Source organism: Scyliorhinus canicula, chromosome 8, assembly GCF_902713615.1.
Source record: "Scyliorhinus canicula chromosome 8, sScyCan1.1, whole genome shotgun sequence".
In the NCBI taxonomy this organism is placed as follows: domain Eukaryota; kingdom Metazoa; phylum Chordata; class Chondrichthyes; order Carcharhiniformes; family Scyliorhinidae; genus Scyliorhinus; species Scyliorhinus canicula.
The window spans coordinates 8552891-8575184 of record NC_052153.1 but is presented as its reverse complement, the minus strand read 5'-3'; the positions used below and the strand labels follow the sequence as shown (position 1 = coordinate 8575184).

At 46.6% G+C, this 22294-nt stretch overlaps 1 protein-coding gene across 1 annotated transcript; it reads left to right on the top strand.

Moving 5' to 3' along the window:
• Positions 1–1181: 1181 nt before the first annotated feature.
• Positions 1182–21928, top strand: LOC119970108 (thioredoxin-like). The gene is made up of 5 exons (XM_038804130.1): positions 1182–1339; positions 6712–6816; positions 14569–14628; positions 16411–16476; positions 21193–21928. Exons 1-5 carry the CDS (start codon positions 1313–1315, stop codon positions 21253–21255), a joined length of 321 nt encoding a protein of 106 aa, XP_038660058.1. The 5' UTR covers positions 1182–1312; the 3' UTR covers positions 21256–21928.
• The last annotated feature ends 366 nt before the right edge of the window (positions 21929–22294 follow it).

Below are 22294 nucleotides of genomic sequence, written 5' to 3'. Positions count from 1 at the left end.
TCCCCAGCACCCCCCCCCAGGGCCGGACTCCCCGGTCCCCCCCCCCCCCCCCCCCGGTCAGCCCCCCCCCCCCCCCCAACACAGGCCGCCACCCGACCCTTCCACGCCGAGGTCCCACCGGCCCAGAGCAGGTTAGAACGGCGCCGGCAGGACTTGGTTTTTTTCTTACGGCTGCTCAGCCCATCCGGGCTGGAGAATCGGTGGGTCGGCCGGGTAGAGCGGTCCGTGGCCGGCGCCAATCGCATGCCGGCGGCGTGGACCGTTCGCGGGGATTCTCCGGGTCGGTCCAGGGCTGGGAGAATCTCGCCCAGTGTATTTGGATAAGGTGCCACACAAAAGGCAAATGGATAAGGGCTCATGGATGAATGGAGGACTGATTGATGGACAGGAAGCAGAAAGTAGAGATAAAGAGGTCATTTTCAAGTCTCAATTAGTGCTGGGACCATTTGCAATCTATGTTAATGACTTGTGGGAACGAGAGTGAAATATCCAAGTTTGCGGAGAGTACAGAGCTAAATGGGAGCGTGAACCGTGAGTTGAAATACAAAGAGGCTGACAAGAGTCACAAGGTTAAGGGAGTGGGCGACAAGGCATCCGATTGGAGTATAATAGGGGGGGAAGTTTTGAGGTTTTTCACTTCAGTCAGAATACAAGAGCTAAACAGTCGGTCCAACTCCAGCTTTCTTCAATAGCCGGGTTTCCCTTCAAGAATTTATCCAATTCCCCTTTGAGCCTGAATATGCCCGCACTGCCCTTTCGCCAAAGGGACCATCCTTCAGAACAGATGAGGAGGAATTTCTCCAGCCAGCGGGTGGTGAATCTGTGGAACTCTTTGCCGCAGGAGGCTGTGGAGCCCAATTCACTGAGTGTCTTTAAGACAGAGATAGATAGGTTCTTGATCAATAAGGGGATCAGGGGTTGAGAAAAATATCAGCCATGATTGAGTGGTGGAGCAGACTGGATGGGCTGAGTGGCCTGATTCTGCTCCTATGTCTTATGGGCTAACATCATAGCACACCTCAAAGCTGCACTGATGGTCCAAATGCAGGACCTGTGAGGAGAAAGAAAGAGAGAGGAGAGAGGAGGGGAGAGGTGAGGAGAGAGGAGGGGGGGAAAGTACTCCAGGCGCCACCTGCAAATCCCTACCTGCACAATCAATTCTTCCAACGTCACAGCGTGCAAAGCCGCAGCGGGGGCGGGTTTTTTCTTGTTGTGCGCCTGTGTGGGAGGGAGGCTTGAGCGGCACACGGAGCTTTGCTGTATAACGGTGCTGCTGCTGCTACATAACGGTGCGCAAAGAGACGGACTGAAGATGGGCGTCCGTGTGCTGGAGAGCAAGGTTGGGCAGCGCGCGCGCACTCCATCCCCGCGGCGCCAACGGCAGCTCCTCCCGGGTCAACGTTCCATCCCCGCGGCCTCGAGGCGCCGCGCCAACGGACTGCTTCCCCCGGGTCAACGTTCCATCCCCCGGCCTCGAGGCGCCAAAGGGCTGCTCCCCCCGGGTCAACGTTCCATCCCCACGGCCTCCCTGCAGACCATAACTTGCCGCCGTTTCCCGCCCGAGGAGGAGGAGGAGGAGGAAATCTCCCGTTAAATTAATTGCCCCACTTTCTCCCCTCCCCCGGTGCTTCGGGGCCTCCTGCGCGGCAGACCGACTGCTGAGGAAAACGCCGCGTTTTTCAGCCTCTTGTTCTGGGGGCTGAAATGGGTCGACGGGATGGGTGGCTGCAATTTTAGTTCAAAATGGTCCTTTTGCATTTGTCTTCGAAGGGAGATCGGATAAACAAACCCCTTTTATATTGAAGTCGGTTGTCAATGTTGAGGTGCCCCCCCCCCCCCCCCCCCCCCAATTTTACACCCAAAATGGCCCCAAGTCTGAGTTTATCAATAAAGTCCCAGTGACTCTGACAGGTGGATTCAATATTACTCTGGGAATTACTGCTCTTTAAATATTTTAACCTCCAAATGGTCTTCATACTGGTTGGATTTTTGTTTTTGGAACAATGTTGACTCTCGGTCCCCAAATCCTTGAGTGCAAAAAAACATTCTCATCCTCCCACTGAATCTCTCTTTATCCCTCCCTCTGTAGCGTAACCTCTTCCAGACTCTCAATTTACCTGTTCCCAAAATCTCTATCCTCCTCACTTTGCTGTCCTGCATTAATGCCGCTCCCTCCGTTTCCGTTTTTAATATAAGTTTGGAATACCCAATTCCTTTTTTCCATTTAAGGGGCAATTTAGCGTGGCCCATCCACCTAGCCTGCACCTCTTTGGGTTGTGGGGGTGAAACCCACGCAGACACGGGGAGAATGTGCAAACTCCACACAGACAGTGACCCAGAGCCGGGATCGAACCTGGGACCTCGGTGTCGTGATGCAGCAGTGCTAACCACTGCGCCACCGTGCCGTCCCACTTCCTCGCCCTCCGTTTCCCTCAGCATTAATGATCCACAGCACCTCAGAATAAGTGAACCATTGTTACTTATTATTGTTCCAAAGATGCAAATAACAGTAGGTTGATCGATGCTGCAAAGCCTGTACGATTGAGAATTCTTATCCACTTGGCACAAAAAGCTATGCCAGAGCTAAGCCTTTTAGACCAGCTTCTGGGGTGTTTTTGTACCTGGGTCGCTCAGTGATCTGTTGCATCAAAAAGGACAGTTTTGACCACTCGAGTAGGTGCTGATTCTGCCCTCGTTACTTTCAACGTTTATTCCTGGTGCCCAGAATACTCACCTCCGAGAAACATTGTGAGACGTCAAGTTTCACGCTTGTGGTTAAATTTTAACCACACCATTTGTGGAAGTGGGTTGACTGGCTTTAAGAACATTACTGATAAGAGGGCAATACGCTAGACTAGGTTTGTGTGATAAATAAACACAATTATTGTGTTGGAATGTTCATCTTGATACTAAGTACGGAGCGGTGCACACAGGTCTACATATAGAATCACGGCTTCCTGGAAATTGAGTGATGTCCATCAAAGCCCGTCCATGGTACCTCCTGATTGTAACTAAATTTCCTGTAGAGATTTGTTTTGCATCTCTTTTACGCATGTTTTTTTAAAAAAGGCAAGCTCTCGGTGTCTAAACCCTGCTTGATTTTATTTTGGCTGTTTTATTGCCCTTTAAGTCGTCGAACAGACAATGGTAGAGTTGTCATATCACGATTAATAATCTGGTCAAAACCTGCTATGTCATTGAAGTTTCGTTCTTCAGAGAATTCCTTGCTCCCTTTATGTTTGTTCTTCCTGAACTCTGGTATTTTGTCTTGGGTTATGATTGCAAACTGTAGATATGATCTGCCGGTATACAAGTCAAATCAGTACTTATTGATTTAACTATATTAGGAGATGAAAAAACATACCAAATTCTTACAACGGTGGGATAGTTAGTACACTTTTGCGAATTGACTGTTGAATCTAACCTACGGTGTTTTGACAGGGGTAGAAACTTCCCACTGGCCGGAGGGTCAGGAACCAGAGAATGCAGATTCAAGATCGTAGGCGAAAGAACCAGAGAGGAGATGAGAATTATTTTTACTCAGCAAGTTACTGTGATCTGGAATGCGCTGCCTGAAGGGCAGATGGAAACGGATTCAGTAATAACTGTCGTAAAATTCTGCAGGGCTATTGGAAAAGATCTGGGGAGCAAAATAATTTGTTTTTCAAAGAGCCAATTCAGGCATGATGGGCTGAATGGTCTCCCTCTGTGCTACGTGGTTCCTTCTTTAGTGACTGCCCGAACTCTGAGCGGGTCCCGAATGAAAATATTTGTTGGGTTATGCAACCTCGGGTGGCTGCTTTTTGTCCCACCGTGTTTGGATTGATTTTTGCTTCATCTTTAATCGGAGTTGTAAAGATTATTATTATCACATTGGGATAAGGAGCTGGCGGCGACTCACTAAAACCCGTAGACAGAGGGAAAAGCTTATTTTGATACATCTCACCAAAAAAAAACGTTTAATATAAAAGTATTACAAACACGTGGAAGGGGGGGGGGGGGGTGAAACAGCTTGCAATCGGCCCTGCGTAACCTTAACTTCAGCCGACGTTTTCAGATTCGGCACAACTCTGATTGAAATGGTTCAGCGCAGTCTGAATTACAACTGTCATGCGTCCTCCTGTGACATTGCCTCAACACACAAGAGAAGTGGATTTTCATCTTTGCCACCTGGGTGTTAAAACATCGGCCAGTGGAGTATGGGGAGAATATCGGGGGAGGGAGTGCGCAGGATTATTTTGCCAGTATCAAAATCTGTGCGAAGCTTCCTCATTTTAGGGGGCGTGAAATTGGCTATGTAATCATCCCCACGCAATTACCCTGTCTACGTTCTGCCCCAGCAATAAAAACTGAAAACTGCCTGACTAACTTTGTATTTGGTAAATAACCCCCACACCAGCGCGTTTAACAGCATACATTTGATAGAATTCAGATGCCAGTTGTGGAGCAGTGATGCAAACGGCTCTTACCACTCAAATCTTTGACGTTTCATAAAGATCAAAAATCCAACCATGAATCAATGCAATGTGCGGCTGGCTGTTCATCGTGTACCACTGTAAAAACCCTTTCACTAAAAGAATAGTGCAGACAGGGTGGAATTTTGTAAGTTAATTCCAGTTGTGCAGAATGTTATCCTGATGGTATTTTCAGTGGTAGGTAATGAGTTACTTGCTGCACAAAGCAATGAGCCTTCATAGAGATTATGTTAGGCAGCTGAGGTTGCTGCTTCAGTAGTGCCATTTGGCTTGGACCCTCTGACGTGGCGTTGGCGGCATTCCAGTAGCTGCAGTTATTGTCCGCAAGTCGGGATCGGATGTGCGTCAGATGAGAGCCACTTCCACTCACTGCTTCGCCTGAGGAAACAACAGGGTATTCGGACGCTTCAGATGGCTGCTTAAATTATTGGAGGACGGCACTCTTTTATCTGATTTCTCATAAACAGAATAAGTGTTTGCCAGTGTTAGGCATAATCAATGTTGTAACTGACTTGACAATAGATGTTTTCGGACTGCCTCACATAGCGCAGCCTAAATCTAATATTGGCAACAACAGCTCTGGTTTCCGCAGTGACACTGTTCAGAAATGTTCTGCGTCCACGATCCCGATGATGCATTTTACATGAGGTAGCACTGAAACATGTCCTTGTGCTTCCAGTAGTTCAAGCCTTGCAGCAAAAACTCTTTCCATCACACCTTACTCTGCATCTGACTCCTCAGAGGCCCTCCGCCATTGACATGTCATGGTGTAATGCAGGGTTTTTCAAACTTTTTTTTCCGGGGAAACATTTTTACCAACCTGCCGACCTTCGTGACCCACGCCGGCTGACCTTCACGACCCACGCTGGCCGATTTGCGCGACCCACCATTTTCTCTTACCTTGTTTGTTGCTGACAAAAATGGAGAGAATGGTTTTGGGTCCCTTTGCCCCCCCCCCCCCCCGAACTTGGGGGGGAAAAAAGGACCATATAAAAACAAATGCGGCTGCACTGCGCATGGGTGCCCGATCATCGGTGCGCATGCGCAGTGCGGCTGAATTTTTTTTATCTGTTCCTGGCCATTTTGAAGGCCGCTTACAGCCGGCATTATTAAAAGCCGACTGCTGCGCGTGGATTTGCGCGATCGTGGGCACCGCAACGGACGGCTGCGGGTCGCGCCCCCGAGTTTGGTAATGCCTGGTGTAATGGAATAATCGCTGCCTGCCTGGAGGGATGCAGCTACAACAGCACATGAAGCTGGATCTCATCTGGGGTCAACCAATCTACTGATTAGGAGCTCAACCACTGAACTCTAGGCACCACTGGTCCTCTGTGACTGTGGGTATAGTACAAATTATGTACCGGATGTACGACAGCAACACTCCAAACTATGAGAACATGGCGGACATTTTCAAGACCCAAAAATGAACTAAAAGGGGGGGAAAAAAAATCAAAATTGTAATAGATCAAGCTCTGATTGCAATTTTTAAAATTATAATTTTGTCAGTAAAGTAAACTTTACCTTGAGATGCTTAAAATTAAGACAATTTTCTTGGCTATTAATTCTCATGACCTTTTTTAAAAACAGCATCTGATGGCACATAATAATAATATAATAATAATCGCTTATTGTCACAAGTAGGCTTCAATGAAGTTACTGTGAAAAGCCCCTAGCCACATTCAGGATATTTTATTTTCTCAGTCATTTTAGCAACTATAACGGTCACAACTCTAAAACAGCAAGTCAGGAGCCGAAATTGAGGTGTTAAGGAGCCGCATGCTGCTTCTGAACTGCTTGTCATTGACCCCTGAGCTGTCGAGGTGGTCCCACTCCTGTGCTCATAGCCCCGCTGTGTTTTTAAATTTTCCAACTCGGGGGCAATTTAGCGTGGCCAATCCACCTACCCTACACATTTTTGGGTTGTGGGGGTGAGACCCACGGGGAGAATGTGCAAACTCCACACAGACAGCGGCCTGGGGCTGGGATCGAACCTGGGTCCTCAGCGCTGTGAGGCAGCAATGCTAACCACTGCGTTACCCTGCCACCTTGTGTTTTTTTAACAGGGAAGAAAAAGATAAAAGTGACTAAATTAATAGTTAAACTGAAGAAAAAAAGAACGGTTGTAATTGTGCGTTTGCGGTATTTGATTGAAGGAATACCCATGTATATTGATTCTGAGCTACAATGTTATTAGGCCGCTTGGATACTCCTGATGCAATGCTGTGCTATTTTTCAGAAAGATTTTGAAATGGTGCTGAAGGAGGCAGGATGCAAACTGGTGGTGATTGACTTCTCCGCAACATGGTGTGGGCCTTGTCAAACTATCAAGCCACGATTCCATGTAAGTACTAATGAAAGCATCGGCCCGTTTTGAAGGGCGGTGCGAGGCGGCTAAGTTCTCAGTGATAGAACTAACCGGGGCCAACAGATGTTAAACTTCTGAAGGCCGACCAGTAGGGACCTCGAGAAACCAGAGTAGTGGCAGGTTAGATTAAATGTGGATTTAATTACAAGGAGCTACATGTGAGGGTGTCAAAGTAGCTGGGGTGATGTTGAAAGAGATCTTGGAAGCTGCTCGTCAAGCTGCTGCGGAGTATTGATTAAGAAAGTAGAATTCTCAGGTATATCGCCCAGTCAGTAGACTGGAGGTCGGGCATTTTATACTAAATTGTACAATACTCTGATCAGACCATGCTTTTGAGAGTGGGCTCGAGTCCAGAGTAGAGTCAATATCTTGACGACTAATCATAACAGCAGCTTAAATTTATATAATAACGTAGTAAAGTGCCGCAAAGTGTTTCACATATGTGTTATCAAACAATACTGTGAAGTATCTAAGTAGTTATTAAGGCAGGGGAACAAGGTTAGTTAAAGGAACGTCTTAAGAGGACAGGGAAATTATGAGGTTTAGCAAGGAAATTCTGGAGCCAGGGGACTGAAGGATCAGCCATCAGTGGCGAAACAGAACACAAAGTAAAGCTGAGCTTCAGTTGGTCACAATACTGCCAGGCAATGAATATCTGCAAACTCCTAAAAATCACACCCATGTGAGCATTTTCTACTTTCCTTTCCCAACTGGCCTCCATTCAAGGAAAACGAGGAAGCAGAGTAAGGGTGGCATAGGTTCAAGCTCACTCGGGATATATTTACGGCTGAGGGGTCAGGATGAGCATCATACTGGAGTAATAAGCCCTTGAAATAGATTTCCAGGCAAGCCGGTGGAGACGCGGTGTTTAAAATCATGGCGGGGGGGGGGGGGGGGCCTCCTCTGTATCCAAGGGTAACATCGGTGGTCAACTAGTAAGCATCTTAGATTTAATTTTGTCAGCCAAAGCTTCCTGTCGTCTTGCAGTTTCTTTGTCCACATTGAATCCTGAGCCTAAATGACTCTTGTACCCTGGCTTTTTTGACAATTTATTCATATAGTGTCCCGTAGCCTATGGAAACACTCCCAGGATTTTCTCCTTCGATGTGAATGTCTTTCTGTTTGTACATGCTTTGGAATCCACCTTCTACTGAGAATCGGGTATGAGTGAATAGAAGATTAAATAACTGCAGTCACACCGGTTTCCGCCCATGCATGTCAACGTTTCCCATTCTTAATTGTTCAGTTGGCATAATTGTGTGTGGCTATGCTGACTTTCATGTTTAGTCACTTTATGTGAAAGTCATTGGTGATGGGTAAGGTTCAGAGTGCATTTCCTGAAGAGTCCTATTGGACTCCGGAAGTGTTAACTTTGTTTGTCCCTACCGATGCCGCTTGACCTGCTGAATTATTCCAGCACTTCCTGTTTTCATTCCAGAATACCGGGCCACCACTGAGGGTGGAAATAATGAGATCAGCTAAATCAATAGTGATTGTGCGATGCCAAGTTTGGGTTTGATGGTTGGGATTTTCAAGTAAGTGAACATTGTCCAAAGTCTAGGATGGCCGTGAGTCTTCAGAGAGTTGGAAGAATTGAGGGAAGGTAAAGAAACATTTAACACATGAGGAAATCGATATTGTTGGAGTCGGTGTTAAGAATGGAGGGGAAATGGTCAGGAGCAATACTGCCAATGGTACACATAAATAAAGGTCAAACATTGAAGGTCAGGATGGCAGCTTTTTGATTAAGGTTTGCATGGAAAAAATTGGATTTCATCCATTAACTAGAAGCAAAGGATTTGCCTGGCGACATACCCCAGTGATTTGCCATCCATTAACTTTAATATTCACACCCACATCCGTGAGGCCCTTGTTCTGCTGTTAAGTATCGAAGGGGAAAAGGTGGACATGTGTCTTTGAATCTCTGAAAAATCAAGTTTTCCCTTACTTCATCGAAGGGTGAAAACAAATTTCAGAAAGATAGCGATTCAGTCATTGCATTGTATGCAGTCAGGAAGTTAATGAATGTAGAGCAAACAGTCCATCCATAGAAATCCTACAGTGCGGAAAGAGGCCATTCAGCCCATCCAAGTCTGTACCGAAGCTGCAAAAGAGCACCCTACCTTGGCCCATTCCTCCGCCCTATCCCACAAATCCCCACGCATTGATCAGGTCATGTTGAAATTGTATAGAACTTCAGTGTGCCTACAACTGGAGGGCTGTGTGCAGTTCTGGTCGCCACGATATCCGAAGGATGTGGTTGCACTAGAGGGGGTGCAGAGGAGATTCACCAGGCTATTGCCTGAAGAAAGGTTGGATAGGCCTGGGTTATTTTTATTGAAGCAGAGAAGACTGAGCGGGGTGACCTGATCGAGGTGTGCAAGATTATGAAGGGTATGGATAGGGACCCTTAGTTGAAAGGTCAGTCAGAAGGGAACACGGGTTCAAGGTGAGGGGCAGGAGGCTTGGGGGGTATTGAGGAAATACCTTTTACCCAGAGTGCAGTGACGGTCTGGAACGCACTGCCTGGGAGGGTGGTAGATGCGGGTTCACTCACATCCTTTTTAAAAAGTACCTGGATGCACACATGGCACGTCATAACATTCCGAACTACGGGCCAAGTGCTGGCAAATGGGGTTAGGTAGGTCGGTCAGGTGTTTTTCACGTGTCATTGCAGACTCTTCTGCACTGTATAATTCTGATTCTGTGATCACGGCGAATCCACCTAACCTGCACATCTTTGGAATGTGGGAGGAAACCGGAACACCCGGAGGAAACCCACGCAGACACGAGGAGAACATGTAGGCTCCGCACAGTCGCCCAGAGCCAGAATCAAACCCCTGGCACTGTGAGGCAGCATTGCTAACCACTGTGCCACGACAAAGAGTTGTTTGTGGGCTAGGCTAAGATGGCCGTTAGATGAAGCAGGAGAAGTGGAAGAGAGGAGAATATTCTGCCATTGATCCCTTTTCCCTTCCCCCTGTCTGTCCTTCTGTTTATGTAATTAAAAAGAAAGGCTGATTCATTACTTCATAGCTGCCAAGTTAGTTACCTGGAGCTGTACTGTGTTTATGTTCATATAAACCTTTCATTCTGTGTACCTTAACACCTGTTGCTTACAGGTGACACACTGAAACCTTTTTCCGCTACTGACATAGTACTGCTTAACTCAATTTATTTTCCACTAGTCAATATTAGCTTGTGTTTCTCTGTGTTTGATTTTCAATGACATTTATCTGTTCGTTATCAACGTCTTTGCAATTCTTCCTGGGGAGCAATCTGCTGTATTGTGCAACTCTGCTGTCTGCAGAGACAATCTCATTTGCCACTTATTATTGTGAAAGTAAGAGTCCTTTGTAACCCGGAACGTGGGTGGGTACTTGGGTTGTATACAAGGATTAGTGATTAAAGAGAAGCATAAATAATTTGGCTATGCAGTGCATTGTATAGTATTGCACCAGGGTAGGCATTAACAATGCAAAGTGGTGTTGAAATATTGCATGGAATTTACAGTACAGAAGTGGGCCATTCAGCCCAACTGGTCTATGCTGGTGATTGGTTTAGTACAAGTCATGGTCGCTGGTAGCACACTCACCTCTCGAGTGTCAGGGCTCCAGGTTTGAGGCCCACCCCAGGGTTTGAGTACAAAAATCAAAGCTACAGTACTGAGAGAACAAAGAAGAACGAAAAATTACAGCACAGGAACAGGCCCTTTGGCCCTCCAAGCCTGCGCCGATCCAGATCCTCTGTCTAAAACTGTTGCTTATTTTCTAAGGATCTGTATCCCTCTGCTCCCTGACCATTCATGTATCTGTCTAGATCCATCTTAAATGACGCTATCGTGCCCGCCTCTACCACCTTCGCCGGCAATGCGTTCCAGGCACCCACCACCCACTGCGTAAAGAACTTTCCACACACATCTCCCTGAAACTTTTCCCCTCTCGCCTTCAACTCGTGACCCCTAGTAATTGAGTCCCCCCTCTGGGAAAAAGCTTCTTGCTATCCACCCTGTCTATACCTCTCATAATTTTGTAGACCTCAATGAGGTCCCCCCTCAACCTCCGTCTTTCTAACGAAAATAATCCTAATCTACTCTACCTCTTTTCATAGCTAGCACTCTCCAGACCAGGCAACATCCTGGTGAACCTCCTCTGCACCCTCTCCAAAGCATCCACATCCTTTTGGTAATGTGTCGACCAGAACTGTACGCAGTATTCCAAATGTGGCCGAACCAAAGTCCTATACAACTGTAACATGACGTGCCAACTTTTGTACTCAATACCCCTTCCGATGAAAGAAAGCATGCTGTATGCCTTCTTGACCACTCTATCAACCTTCGTTGCCACCTTCCGGGTACAATGGACCTGAACACCCAGATCTCTCTGTACATCAATTTTCCCCAGGACCCTTCCATTGACCATATAGTCAGCTCTTGAATTAGATCTTCCAAAATGCATCACTTTGCATTTGCCTGGATTGAACTCCATCTGCCATTTCTCTGCCCAACTCTCCAATCTATCTATATTTTGCTGTATTCTCTGACAGTCCTCCTCGCTATCTGCAACTCCACCATTCTTGGTATCATCTGCAAACTTGCTCATCAGACCACCTATACCGTCGTCCAGATCATTTATGTATATCACAAACAACAGTGGTCCGAGCACGGATCCCTGTGGAACACCACAAGTCTCCTTTCTCCATTTTTAGACACTCCCTTCCACCACTACTCTCTGTCTCCTGTTGCCCAGTCAGTTCTTTATCCATCTAGCTAGTACACCCTGAACCCCATACGATTTCACTTTTTCCATCAACCTGCCATGGAAACTTTATCAAACCAAGCTCCACATCCTTGGAACCAGTCTCTGAATCTGTTCTGCACACTCTCTGGAAAAGCAGGGAAGTTACGCTGAAGCTATATAAAGCTCTAGTTAGCCCGCAGCAATTGCATCCTGGTCTGGCACTTTAGGAAGAATGTGAGGGGGTGCAGAGGGGAGTTATCAGAATGGTTCCAGGAATGATGAATGTTAACTGCAAGTTCAGGTTGGAAAAGCTAGGATTGTTCTCTAAAATTGTACAGGGTTATGACAAGTTTAAATAAGATGGACAAAGAAAATCTGTTCCCATGAGCTGATGGTACAAGGTGTAGGGGTTGCGCATTTGAGGTTTTGAGTAAGAGATGCAGGGGTATGTGATGGAACCATCAATTCACCAAACACGTGTTTCCGATATGAACCTAGGCTTTAATCAACTTCAGAGCCAGCCTGTTACCTGTTGATGAACTCTCTGTGAACTGCAGGCTGACTCTGGACAAGGGTATTTATATAGCAGTACTAGGGGGAGGAGTCGTGGGCGGAGCCCTGTACAAGCTCCTGAGCATTCCCAGAGCTACTCCCCTAGTGGTCGGGTAACGCTACTGCGCTTACAATATACAGTGTGAATTTACCATGTTATATTCACCACACGTATGTGAGGAAAAACTTGTTTTTTAATGCAGTGAGTGTTAATGACTTGGGGGTTTCTGGAAGTGAAAACGATCATTGATTTCAAAGGGGATTTGGATGGATGTTTGGGGAAATAAACTTGCAGGACTACAGAGATAGAGCAGGGGAATGTAACTGACTTTATCATTCTGCAGAGGGCCACCAGCATGAACACAGTGGGATGCATGCTCTTCTGTGTTGTAATGACACTAACTAATGCCAGATCTTTAAGGTGAGGTGCTATTTTGTTTCAACAGTCTAGAATCATTTAAACAGGGAATTAAGGCCTATTTGCTTTCTGATTGGTGAAGGAAGGCACGGTAGCACCGTGGTTAGCACTGCTTTCTCACAGCATCAGGGACCCAGGTTTGATTCCAATCTTGGGTGACTGTCTGGAGTCTGCAACTTCTCCCCCCGTGTCCGTGTGGGTTTCCTCCGGGTGCTCCGGTTTCCTCCCACAGTCCAAAGATGTGCAGGTTGGCCGTGCCAAATTGCCCCACCGTGTCCAAAATGTACGGGGATAGGGCAGGGGTGTGGGCCCAGTTTAGGATGTGCTTTTGGAAGGTTGGTGCAGACTCGATAGGCCGAATGGCGTCCTTCTGGACTACGGTCCTTCCGTGATTTTTTTTTTTCCAATTAAGGGGCAATTTGGCTTGGCCAATCCACCTAACCTGCACATCTTTGGGTTGTGGGGGTGAGACCCACGCAGACTCGGGGAGAATGTGCAAAATCCGCCAGGGAAGGGGAGGGGGGAGGCAGGGAAACGTTAACAAACTTGGCATCCACAGGAACGGAGAAAATGGGGAAGACGGGAGGGCCGCAGAAGCGGAAGTGCGCACGAGACGACAACGTCAGCGCACTCCGTCCGGGAGAAGCAAGGGACAACACCACGAACGGATGCCTACATATGTGTGTAAACAACCATGCCAAGTGTACAGAGCTGCTGCTGTTGAGCGGGGGCATAATACCGTCCACTGACTTCCCGGGGGGAAATTAAAACGTCAGCAGCAGCAGCGAACCATGGGGGGGGGGGGGGGGGGGGGGGGGGGGGGGGGGGGGTGTTAGTGCCCCGATGGGAAGGGGTGGGAGGACTGAGGCATGTGGGATAACGTCTAGTGGATTGCTGATGTATATTCTCTTTCTGCACTATGTTAATGTTCACTAATTTGCTGTGTTAAGATTACTACTATTTAATATGAAAAATGTTGCAAAACCTTAATAAGAAAAAACAGCAGCAGCAACCGGGGAGCTGATTTCTTTTCCTTTTTGTAAGGAGTGCATGCTCTATCCTGTTTTGAATTGGGTGTTAATTTGCTAAACTGTTTATCGTTTAGAGGGTTAAGTTGTTCTGTTCTGTTGGCATGTTGCCCTTCTTTCTTTGTATTATTTTCCTTTTTGGAGTGTAAACTTATTGAAAACTTTGAATAAATACATTTTTTTTAAAAAGAGAATGTGCAAACTCCACACTGACAGCGACCCGGGGCCAGGATCAAACCTGGGTCCTCTGCGTCATGAAGCAGTAGTGATAACTATGGCGCCACCCTACCACCCCTCCTATGATTCAATCTAAGGTGGTGGTTCACAATCATGGCCAGCTTGAGCAACCTTTTAAAAAAAAAATTACTTTTTGGGTGGTTGAGTTTCTTTTCAACTTAAATGGGTGCTTGTGAGATCGCTGAAGCAATGGCCGTGTCTGATGTCCTGCATTTTAGAAGAAAAATTATATATAAGCCAGTCATCATGTATTCCTTGTCTCAATCACCTGTGTGAAAATGGTTAAATACGTTTTAATATGCCAGTCAAATACTAAACTAAGTTAGTGTACGGGAATATTCCACGTGACAGGAAACTTGGGCCAAAGCGTGAAATATTGGTAAATAGTTCTAAAGTGTACAAAATAAATTATTTGCTGAACCAGTTGAGTTTTTATAACCAAGTGAAGTTAAAAATGAAACTAATATACTGGGAAAATTGGAGGACTAGATGAAGCCACTTGTTTTCAGCTGGAATATGGCTGACCTGTATCTGTACTCCATTTACCCACCTTGATTCTGTCACCACCTCTGTGTTAAACAAATATCTTCTCAATCTCGATGGAGCGTTGATGATAAAAACGGCCTTTGCCCATCCCTCACTCGTGTGTTTATTTTTGCCTTTATTTCTCTATGTATGTTTTGAACTATTGCTAATCTGTGGAATCATTTTCAATACTGTTTTGCTGACGAAAAATGTTTTTCTATCTCCTCAGGAATTGGCAGAGAAAAACCCAAGTGTGATTTTCTGTGACGTGGACGTGGACGATGCCCCAGTAAGTTGAAATCCACCAAACTCGATCATTTTGATTGTCCCAGATGTAGTTCAACACATGAAAACATTTTGAGTGCCCAACTCCAGAGATCTGTCGGTATACACGAGAGCAATCTTGCAGAATTGAATCCCACAGGATTGTTACAGTGCAGATGGAGGCCATTTGGCCCATCGTGTCTGCATCAACTGTCTGTGGTGATATGATTTGCATAGCTGTCTGCCATTGGGGCAAACACCGGCTTACCATTGGCCCTGGTCGGTCATGTGCCTCTCGACCGATTGGTTGAGATCAGTCATGTGACAGCTCTCCGATTGGTCGAGAGGCTGAGTTAACCACGCCTCCTTGCCGAGGTATAAATAGTCAAACGCCCGGCAGTCGTCCATTTTATTGTAGACAATCGCAGGGCTAAGTTCTAGTTTATTAAAGCCTAACTTTTGTAAAGCAACTCATCTCTCGTGCAATTGATGGCTCATCACTGTCCAAATGAGCAACTCGCCGACTAGCACACCACCACATCTCCCCGCAACCCTGCACCATTCTTCCTTCTCAGCCAGGAGGGGGTGATGAGCTGGCTCCCTTTCTTTATTCAACCCTCATCTGCTGGTCGCAACACGATTGATCTAAAAAGGACCCTTCCTTCGGATCCCTTTTCCCGGCCCCAATATTTAGGTTTTAAAAAGATAGAATTTGATCACTTTTTCTTGAGTTAAAGAAAGAGCGAGTTTCTTTACTATTGTTGGAACCAACAATTCTACGGACACGTGCTTGTAGGATTAGAATAGCGGTTTTAATATACTCACAACAGAGCCAGCCGGCTAGCCATTGAACTTTCGGTGAACTGGCCGGCTGACCATGTGGCACTGAGCTTTTATACAGGAGCTTCCAGGGGAGGAGTCCTGGGCAGAGCCAAGGGAGAAGCCCCATACAACTCGAGCATTCCCAGAGCTACTCCCCCTGGAGGAAAGGTAGTGCAACTGCACTTACAATACAGACACCTGTATATACAGATTATAATCCGGTGTGAATCACATTCAACACAACTATTAAACACAAGAAAATGACAAAAACGCGTGCATATACATTCAAGCAGATTAAAGATGACACGATGGGCAGAACATCCTCTTTGTTTATCGTTCTCTGGTGTACTATTTGAACCGCAATTGCTTTATTATTCATGGTTTGCCCTATCACGAATTAACCTGATGGATTGAAACCCAATATAGTTTTAAACAACTGCTTTGATTCCAAAAGGCAGGAACATCGGTGCAGGAAGAGGCCATTTAGTCTATTCTACCATTCCATTAGACCAGGGCTGATCTGTATCTTGATGCTGTCTACTTACCTTGGTTCTATATACCTTTAATACTTGTGGCTACCAAAATTCTTATTAAATTCGGTTTTGAAATTTTAAATTGACCTCCAACCTGAACAGTTTTTTTTTCACGGGATACAGGTGGTGGAGAGTTCCAGATTTCCACTACGCTTGTGTGATGCAGTGCTTCCTGACATCATCCCCGAGTGTCCAAGCTCTGATTTTAAGGTTAACTCATCGGGACTCTTTCTTTCTTTTTTCTCCTCCTCCTGCCCCCTGCCCATCCTGTCAACTCCTTTAATTATCTTAACCTTGATTACATCATTGCTTTAATCCTTTATGCATAAGAAGATAAGAGTGTTAATTATCTGTGTCGCATCATACAAGTTTGCTTTCATTGTACAGGTTTTACCTAATGTCTTGAATTGTGTTGAACTCTACTGAACTAACTTGTAGTTTGTCATCTGTAGGATCTTGCTGAACAGTGTCAAATAAATTGCATGCCAACGTTCCATTTCTACAAGAATGGAGAGAGGGTAAGTTCTGGAGAGTTGAATGGTGATTACAATTGTGACATGGTTATCGGCCCCATTTTAACACTGAAATTTTAACACTTGATGCCAACCGCCAAGAAAAACAAAACTGCATCATAACATTCAGTATATAATTATCGAAGTTCGCATGTTATAGATCAACATATAACATGCATCATATAGTTATGAAAATCGTGGACCTGGGTGTACAGAAGGAATAATTTTCAATCCTTTATCTGATCTGATAGAATCCAACTTAATAAAAGCGTTTGTTTCTCTTCTGTATGTAAATAATGGCCGGATTTCTCCGGCCGTTGCGATTCATTTTTCACACCGGCAGCGCACCCCCACCCTCGGGTTTCCCGGCGGCGTGGGGTGGCTTCGATGGGAAATCCATTGACCAGCGACGGGAGTGGAGAATCCTGCTCCCAGTGAACGGTGCGGCACTGGGAATCACGCTGCAGTGGGACGGGAGAATCCAGCCCAGTGTTAACTTGTACGCAGAGTGTGTCTAATGCAGGATGGCAGTTATACAGATTACAGCTGTCACTAGTACCCTACCTAAACTGGTGGGTAATGTGTGAGTTTGAATGCTCAGTATTAATAGTTCAGCAACTGTGGGACAAAGTTATCCTGATAGAAGACAAAGAGTGGTTGTTGATGGGAAATGCTCTGACTGGTGTCCAGTTACTAGTGGTGTGCCACAAGGATCTGTTTTGGGGCCGTTGCTGTTTGTCATTTTTATAAATGACCTGGAGGAGGGCGTAGAAGGATGGGTGAGTAAATTTGCAGATGACACTAAAGTCGGTGGAGTTGTGGACAGTGCAGAAGGATGTTACAAGTTACAGAGGGACATAGATAAGCTGCAGAGCTGGACTGACAGGTGGCAAATGGAGTTTAATGCAGAAAAGTGTGAAGTGATTCATTTTGGAAGGAATAACAGAAAGGCAGAGTACTGGGCTAATGGTAAGATTCTTGGTAGTGTGGACGAGCAGAGAGATCTCGGTGTCCATGTCCATAGATCCCTGAAAGTTGCCACTCAGGTTGAGAGGGTTGTTAAGAAGGCATACGGTGTGTAAGCTTTTATTGGTAGAGGAATTGAGTTTCGGAGCCATGAGGTCATGTTGCAGTTGTACAAAACTCTGGTGCGGCCGCATTTGGAGTATTGTGTGCAGTTCTGGTCGCCACATTATAGGAAGGATGTGGAAGCATTGGAAAGGGTACAGAGGAGATTTACAAGAATGTTGCCTGGTATGGAGGGAAGATCATATGAGGAAAGGCTGAAGGACTTGAGGCTGTTTTCGTTAGAGAGAAGAAGGTTAAGAGGTGACTTAATTGAGGCATACAAGATGATCAGAGAATTAGATAGGGTGGACATCGAGAGCCTTTTTCCTCGGATGGTGATGTCTAGCACGAGGGGACATAGCTTTAAATTGAGGGGAGATAGATATAGGACAGATGTCATAGGAAGGTTCTTTACTCAGAGAGTAGTAAGGGCGTGGAATGCCCTGCCTGCAACAGTAGTGGACTCGCCAACACTAAACGCATTCAAATGGTCATTGGATAGACATATGGACGATAAGGGAATAGTGTAGAGGGACTTTAGAAGGGTTTCACAGGACGGTGCGACATCGTATGCCGGAGGGCCTGTACTGCGCTGTAATGTTCTATGTTCTAATCCCCTTTACAGAACACATTCTAGCCAATTCCTACAATTCTTTATCTCTTGCTAAGCTACTTATTCTGATCTCTCTGTTAATGCAATGCAATGATTATGTCTCCCTCTTTTTGATATATACTGTCTAATGCTCACGTTTTGATGTTAGAATTGCCTCGATATTTGTGCTAGGAAGGAAGTCCCATGCACAAGAGAAATAAAATTCCAGGTTACAATTCAACAACTATATACACATTCCCTACACCAACCTGTCAGTACTTTCCTCTTCACCGTTTACAAAGCCTCCCAGTTTCATTTCATGTCCACAAATTTTGAAACTATGCCCTTTGCACCAAGGTCTAGGTTGCCATATATCAGGAATGGTGAGGGTCCTAAAACTTGGGAAACTACAAAACCTCCTCCAGTCTGAAAAACAACCATTAACCACTACTCTGTTTCCCTTCACGTAGTCTGTTTTGTGTTGCTACCAACGGCATTGAGTACTGGAATCCCCAACCAAAATCTCTCTGCCTCTCTCTACTTTAAATCAAACTCCTTAAAGGCCACGTCTTTTTTTGTCTTTTTTATAAAATAAATTTAGAGTACCCAATTCATTTTTTCCAATGAAGGGGCAATTTAGCGTGGCCAATCCACCCACCCTTCACATCTTTGGGTTGTGGGGTCGAAACCCACGCAAACACGGGGAGAATGTGCAAACTCCGCACAGACAGTGACCCAGAGCCGGGATCAAACCTGGGACATCGGTGCCGTGAGACAGCAGTGCTAACCACTGCGGCATCGTGCTGCCCAAAGTCCACGGGCTCCAATCCCGCGGCGGCAGAGTGTCCACACCATCGTGTTTTACGACGGCGTGAACGGGCCGCTCCCACGTCTAATTCTGGCCCCTATAGGGGGCCAGCACGGCGCTGGAGCGGTTCGCGCCGCTCCAGCTGCAGATCCCGGTGCGAACTGTGCGCCGTGGGATCCGCACATGCGCAGTTGCGTCGGCGCCAACGAGATCATGCCCAGTGGCCTCCTTCAACGCGCCGGCCCCGACGCAACATGGCGCAGAGTTACAGGTGCCGGCGCGTAAGAAAGGAGGCCGCCAGCCACAGAGGCCTGCCCGCCGATCGGTGGGTCCCAGTGGCGGGCCAGGCCAAAGCGGAGGCCCCTCCCCTGGGTCGGACCCCCCACCACAGGCCGCCACCCGGCCCTTACACGCTGAGGTCCTGCCAGCCTGGAGCTGGTTAGAACGGCGCCTGCGGAACTCGGCTCTTTTCCAAGGGTTGCTCGGCTCATCCGGGCCGGCCGCGTAGAGTGGCCCGGCGCCGCGCCAGCCATGCGGCCGCCAATGAAGCCGATTCTCCATACTGCGGAGAATGGCGCGCCAGCGTCGGGGCAGCATGGCCCATTCGGAGGGATTCTCCGGACCAGCACAGGGCTGGGAGAATCCCGCCCCACGTCTTTACCTAAGATGTTGATCTCTTGTCCTAATATCTCTTTATATGACTTAGCAACATTAAGAAAATGTAATACTATGAAGCAGCGGGTAAGCTGTTTGATTGGGCAGGAGGGTATCGGATTTGGGGGGCTTGTCGACTTCGAGCATGATACTCAACCCCTCCCCACCCCACCCCGCCCCCGAACGTAGGTCCAACCAGGAATGATCGAGGGAAGCTTTTCTGCTCGGTGATCAATTGAGGCCCTTAAGTAGTCACTTACTGGTGCGGGAGGAAGCTCGTGGTCACTCACAGGAATTCTGCGCTTGATCAACAGACACACCGTTGGAAAGTGGATGGGAGAAGTGACACGGGTCCCTCTGATTCTCCGACCAGAGAATGAGACCCCTGTATCGCTCGTTAAATTCTGCCTGTTGGATCCATTAATTCCAGATTTTAAATGCAGGAAGTCACCAAGAATTACTTTGGATCCCCCCCCCCCCCCCCCCCCCGCCCCGCCCCATCTGTGCACTGTCGTCAATGGGTGCGAGCAACAAAGTGGATGAAAGTCTTGATTTTTCCACAGACGTCTGGCTGGATTTCTTGTATAGGTGTCATTTTGAAATCCAAATCTCTGCTCACCACTTTTGCCTTTTTTGCGTTACAAATTGTAGCGTTTGGAACTTGGTTTATTGGAAATGAGTGATTTAAATGTGAGCTAGGAATGTATGAATTAGAAGCAGGAGCTGGTCACTTTACCCCTTTACTCTGTTCCACCATTGAATAAGATCGTGGCTGACCGACATTCCCGCCCACCCCGTTAACCTTTCATCCCCTTGTATCTATCTAATTTGAATTAATGATCTTTATTGTCACAAGTAGGCTTACATTAACACTGCAGTGAAAAGCCCCTAGTTGCCACATTCCTGCGCCTGTTCGGGTACACAGGAGGAGAGTTCAGAATGTCCAAACGAAACGGCATGTCTTTCGGGACTTGTGGGAGGAAACCGGAGCACCCGGAGGAAACCAACGCAGACACGGGGAGAACGTGCAGACTCAGCACAGACAGTGACCCAAGCCGGGAATCAAACCTGGGACCCTGGCGCTGTGAAGCCACTGTGCTATTCAAAGTCTTTGCTTTCACCACCTTTTTGAGGAAGAGAGTTCCAAAAACTTGTTGGCCTCTGAGCTATTGACTAAGGGTTCTCTGGGGTGGTTTAGCCACCTTTCCTAATAACTTGTTTTGCTGAATGTCCTCCTTGGCTTCCCTGGAAGATGTCAGTTTTAAATTGTGTTTATGTTTATTCATGCACTGCTTCCTCATGGCGCCGAGGACCCAGGTTCGATCCCGGCCCTGCGTCACTGTCCGTGTGGAATTTGCACATTCTCCCTGTGTTTGCGTGGGCCTCAAACCACCCCCCCCCCCCCCCCCCCCCCCCCCCCCCCCCCCACACACACACACACACACACACACACAGCCAAAGATGTGCAGACTAGGTGGATTGGCCATGCTAAATTGCCCCTTAATTTGAAAAAGAAAATAATTGAGTACTCTAATTTTTTTTTAAAGTTTATTCATACACCTGTTTAATATTAACACAAGATTTTCTCCCTTCCCTTTAGGTGTTTGACTTTTCTGGAGCCAATCGAACAACACTGGAGGACAAAATTCGAGAGCTGCAGTAATGGCCTTCAATCTTAATGAAACCTGTGTTTCAGACCAAATACAAATTAACAATTAAACTTAGCTTCTGGTGAGGGTATTTAATTCTCTGCGATATGAAAATCATTTTCGTTGAGTTTCCTCTTGCCATGAAATGATTGTAAAGTCTGGTTGTCTGTGGGTACAGTGTAAGGGTACAGTAACAATGTGCAGCCACATTTTAAGTTTATTGCAGCATGGGGTTGTCGGGCTAGCTTTGGAATCGAGTATTGGTCTGACTGCCTGAGCATGCCGAAGGAAAGATGCGAGACCGCTTTGTGTTGGTAGGTGCACATGCGTTGAAGTTTGCCCAGGCGGTAATGTAATTCCAGCCTGCACTGAAACAAAGTCCCCAGTTCCTCTATTTGGAAAAACTTATAAAATTGTTAAGAAAGAGCAAGTGGGCACGAATATTCAAATCCCTCTTAACTAGCGGTGTGTTTTAAAGGAATGAAAACGTACTGCTCCTATCTTATACACATTTAATATCTCATCTGATATAGAAACTGTATCCTGACGAACTGCAATTTTGAGAGATCTTGGATCCAATTTTGAAGCGTGCTGCCGTACAAATCTTCGTTGCTCTTTGCATTTTATACATTCCCCCCACCACCAACCCTCCCCCTTAGCTCCATGTTCCCACTAATTACTGCATAATTCATGCAAAAGTCTATCCGAGGAATATTTCACTGAAATGAAAATCGTTTATTGTCACAATAGGCTTCAAATGAAGTTACTGTGAAAAGTCCCTAGTCGCCACATTCCGGCGCCTGTTCGGGGGAGGCTGGTACAGGAATTGAACCGTGCTGCTGGCCTGCCTTGGTCTGCTTTAAAAGCCAGCGACCAAGGCAGGCCAGCAGCACGGTTCAATTCCCGTACCAGCCACCCCGAACAGGCGCTGGAATGTGGCGACTAGGGGCTTTTCACAGTAACTTCATTTGAAGCCTACTTGTGACAATAAGCGATTTTCATTTCATTTTCATTTTCATTTCAGTGAAATATTCCTGCAGGACAAATGATAGG

Excerpts from the sequence above, each read along its gene's own strand:
- LOC119970108 (XM_038804130.1), top strand. The coding sequence starts at position 1,313 with ATGGGCGTCCGTGTGCTGGAGAGCAAG. Across the intron at positions 1,340-6,711 it reads TCCGTGTGCTGGAGAGCAAG|AAAGATTTTGAAATGGTGCT; the intron begins GTTGGGCAGCGC and ends GCTATTTTTCAG. Across the intron at positions 16,477-21,192 it reads TCTACAAGAATGGAGAGAGG|GTGTTTGACTTTTCTGGAGC; the intron begins GTAAGTTCTGGA and ends CCTTCCCTTTAG.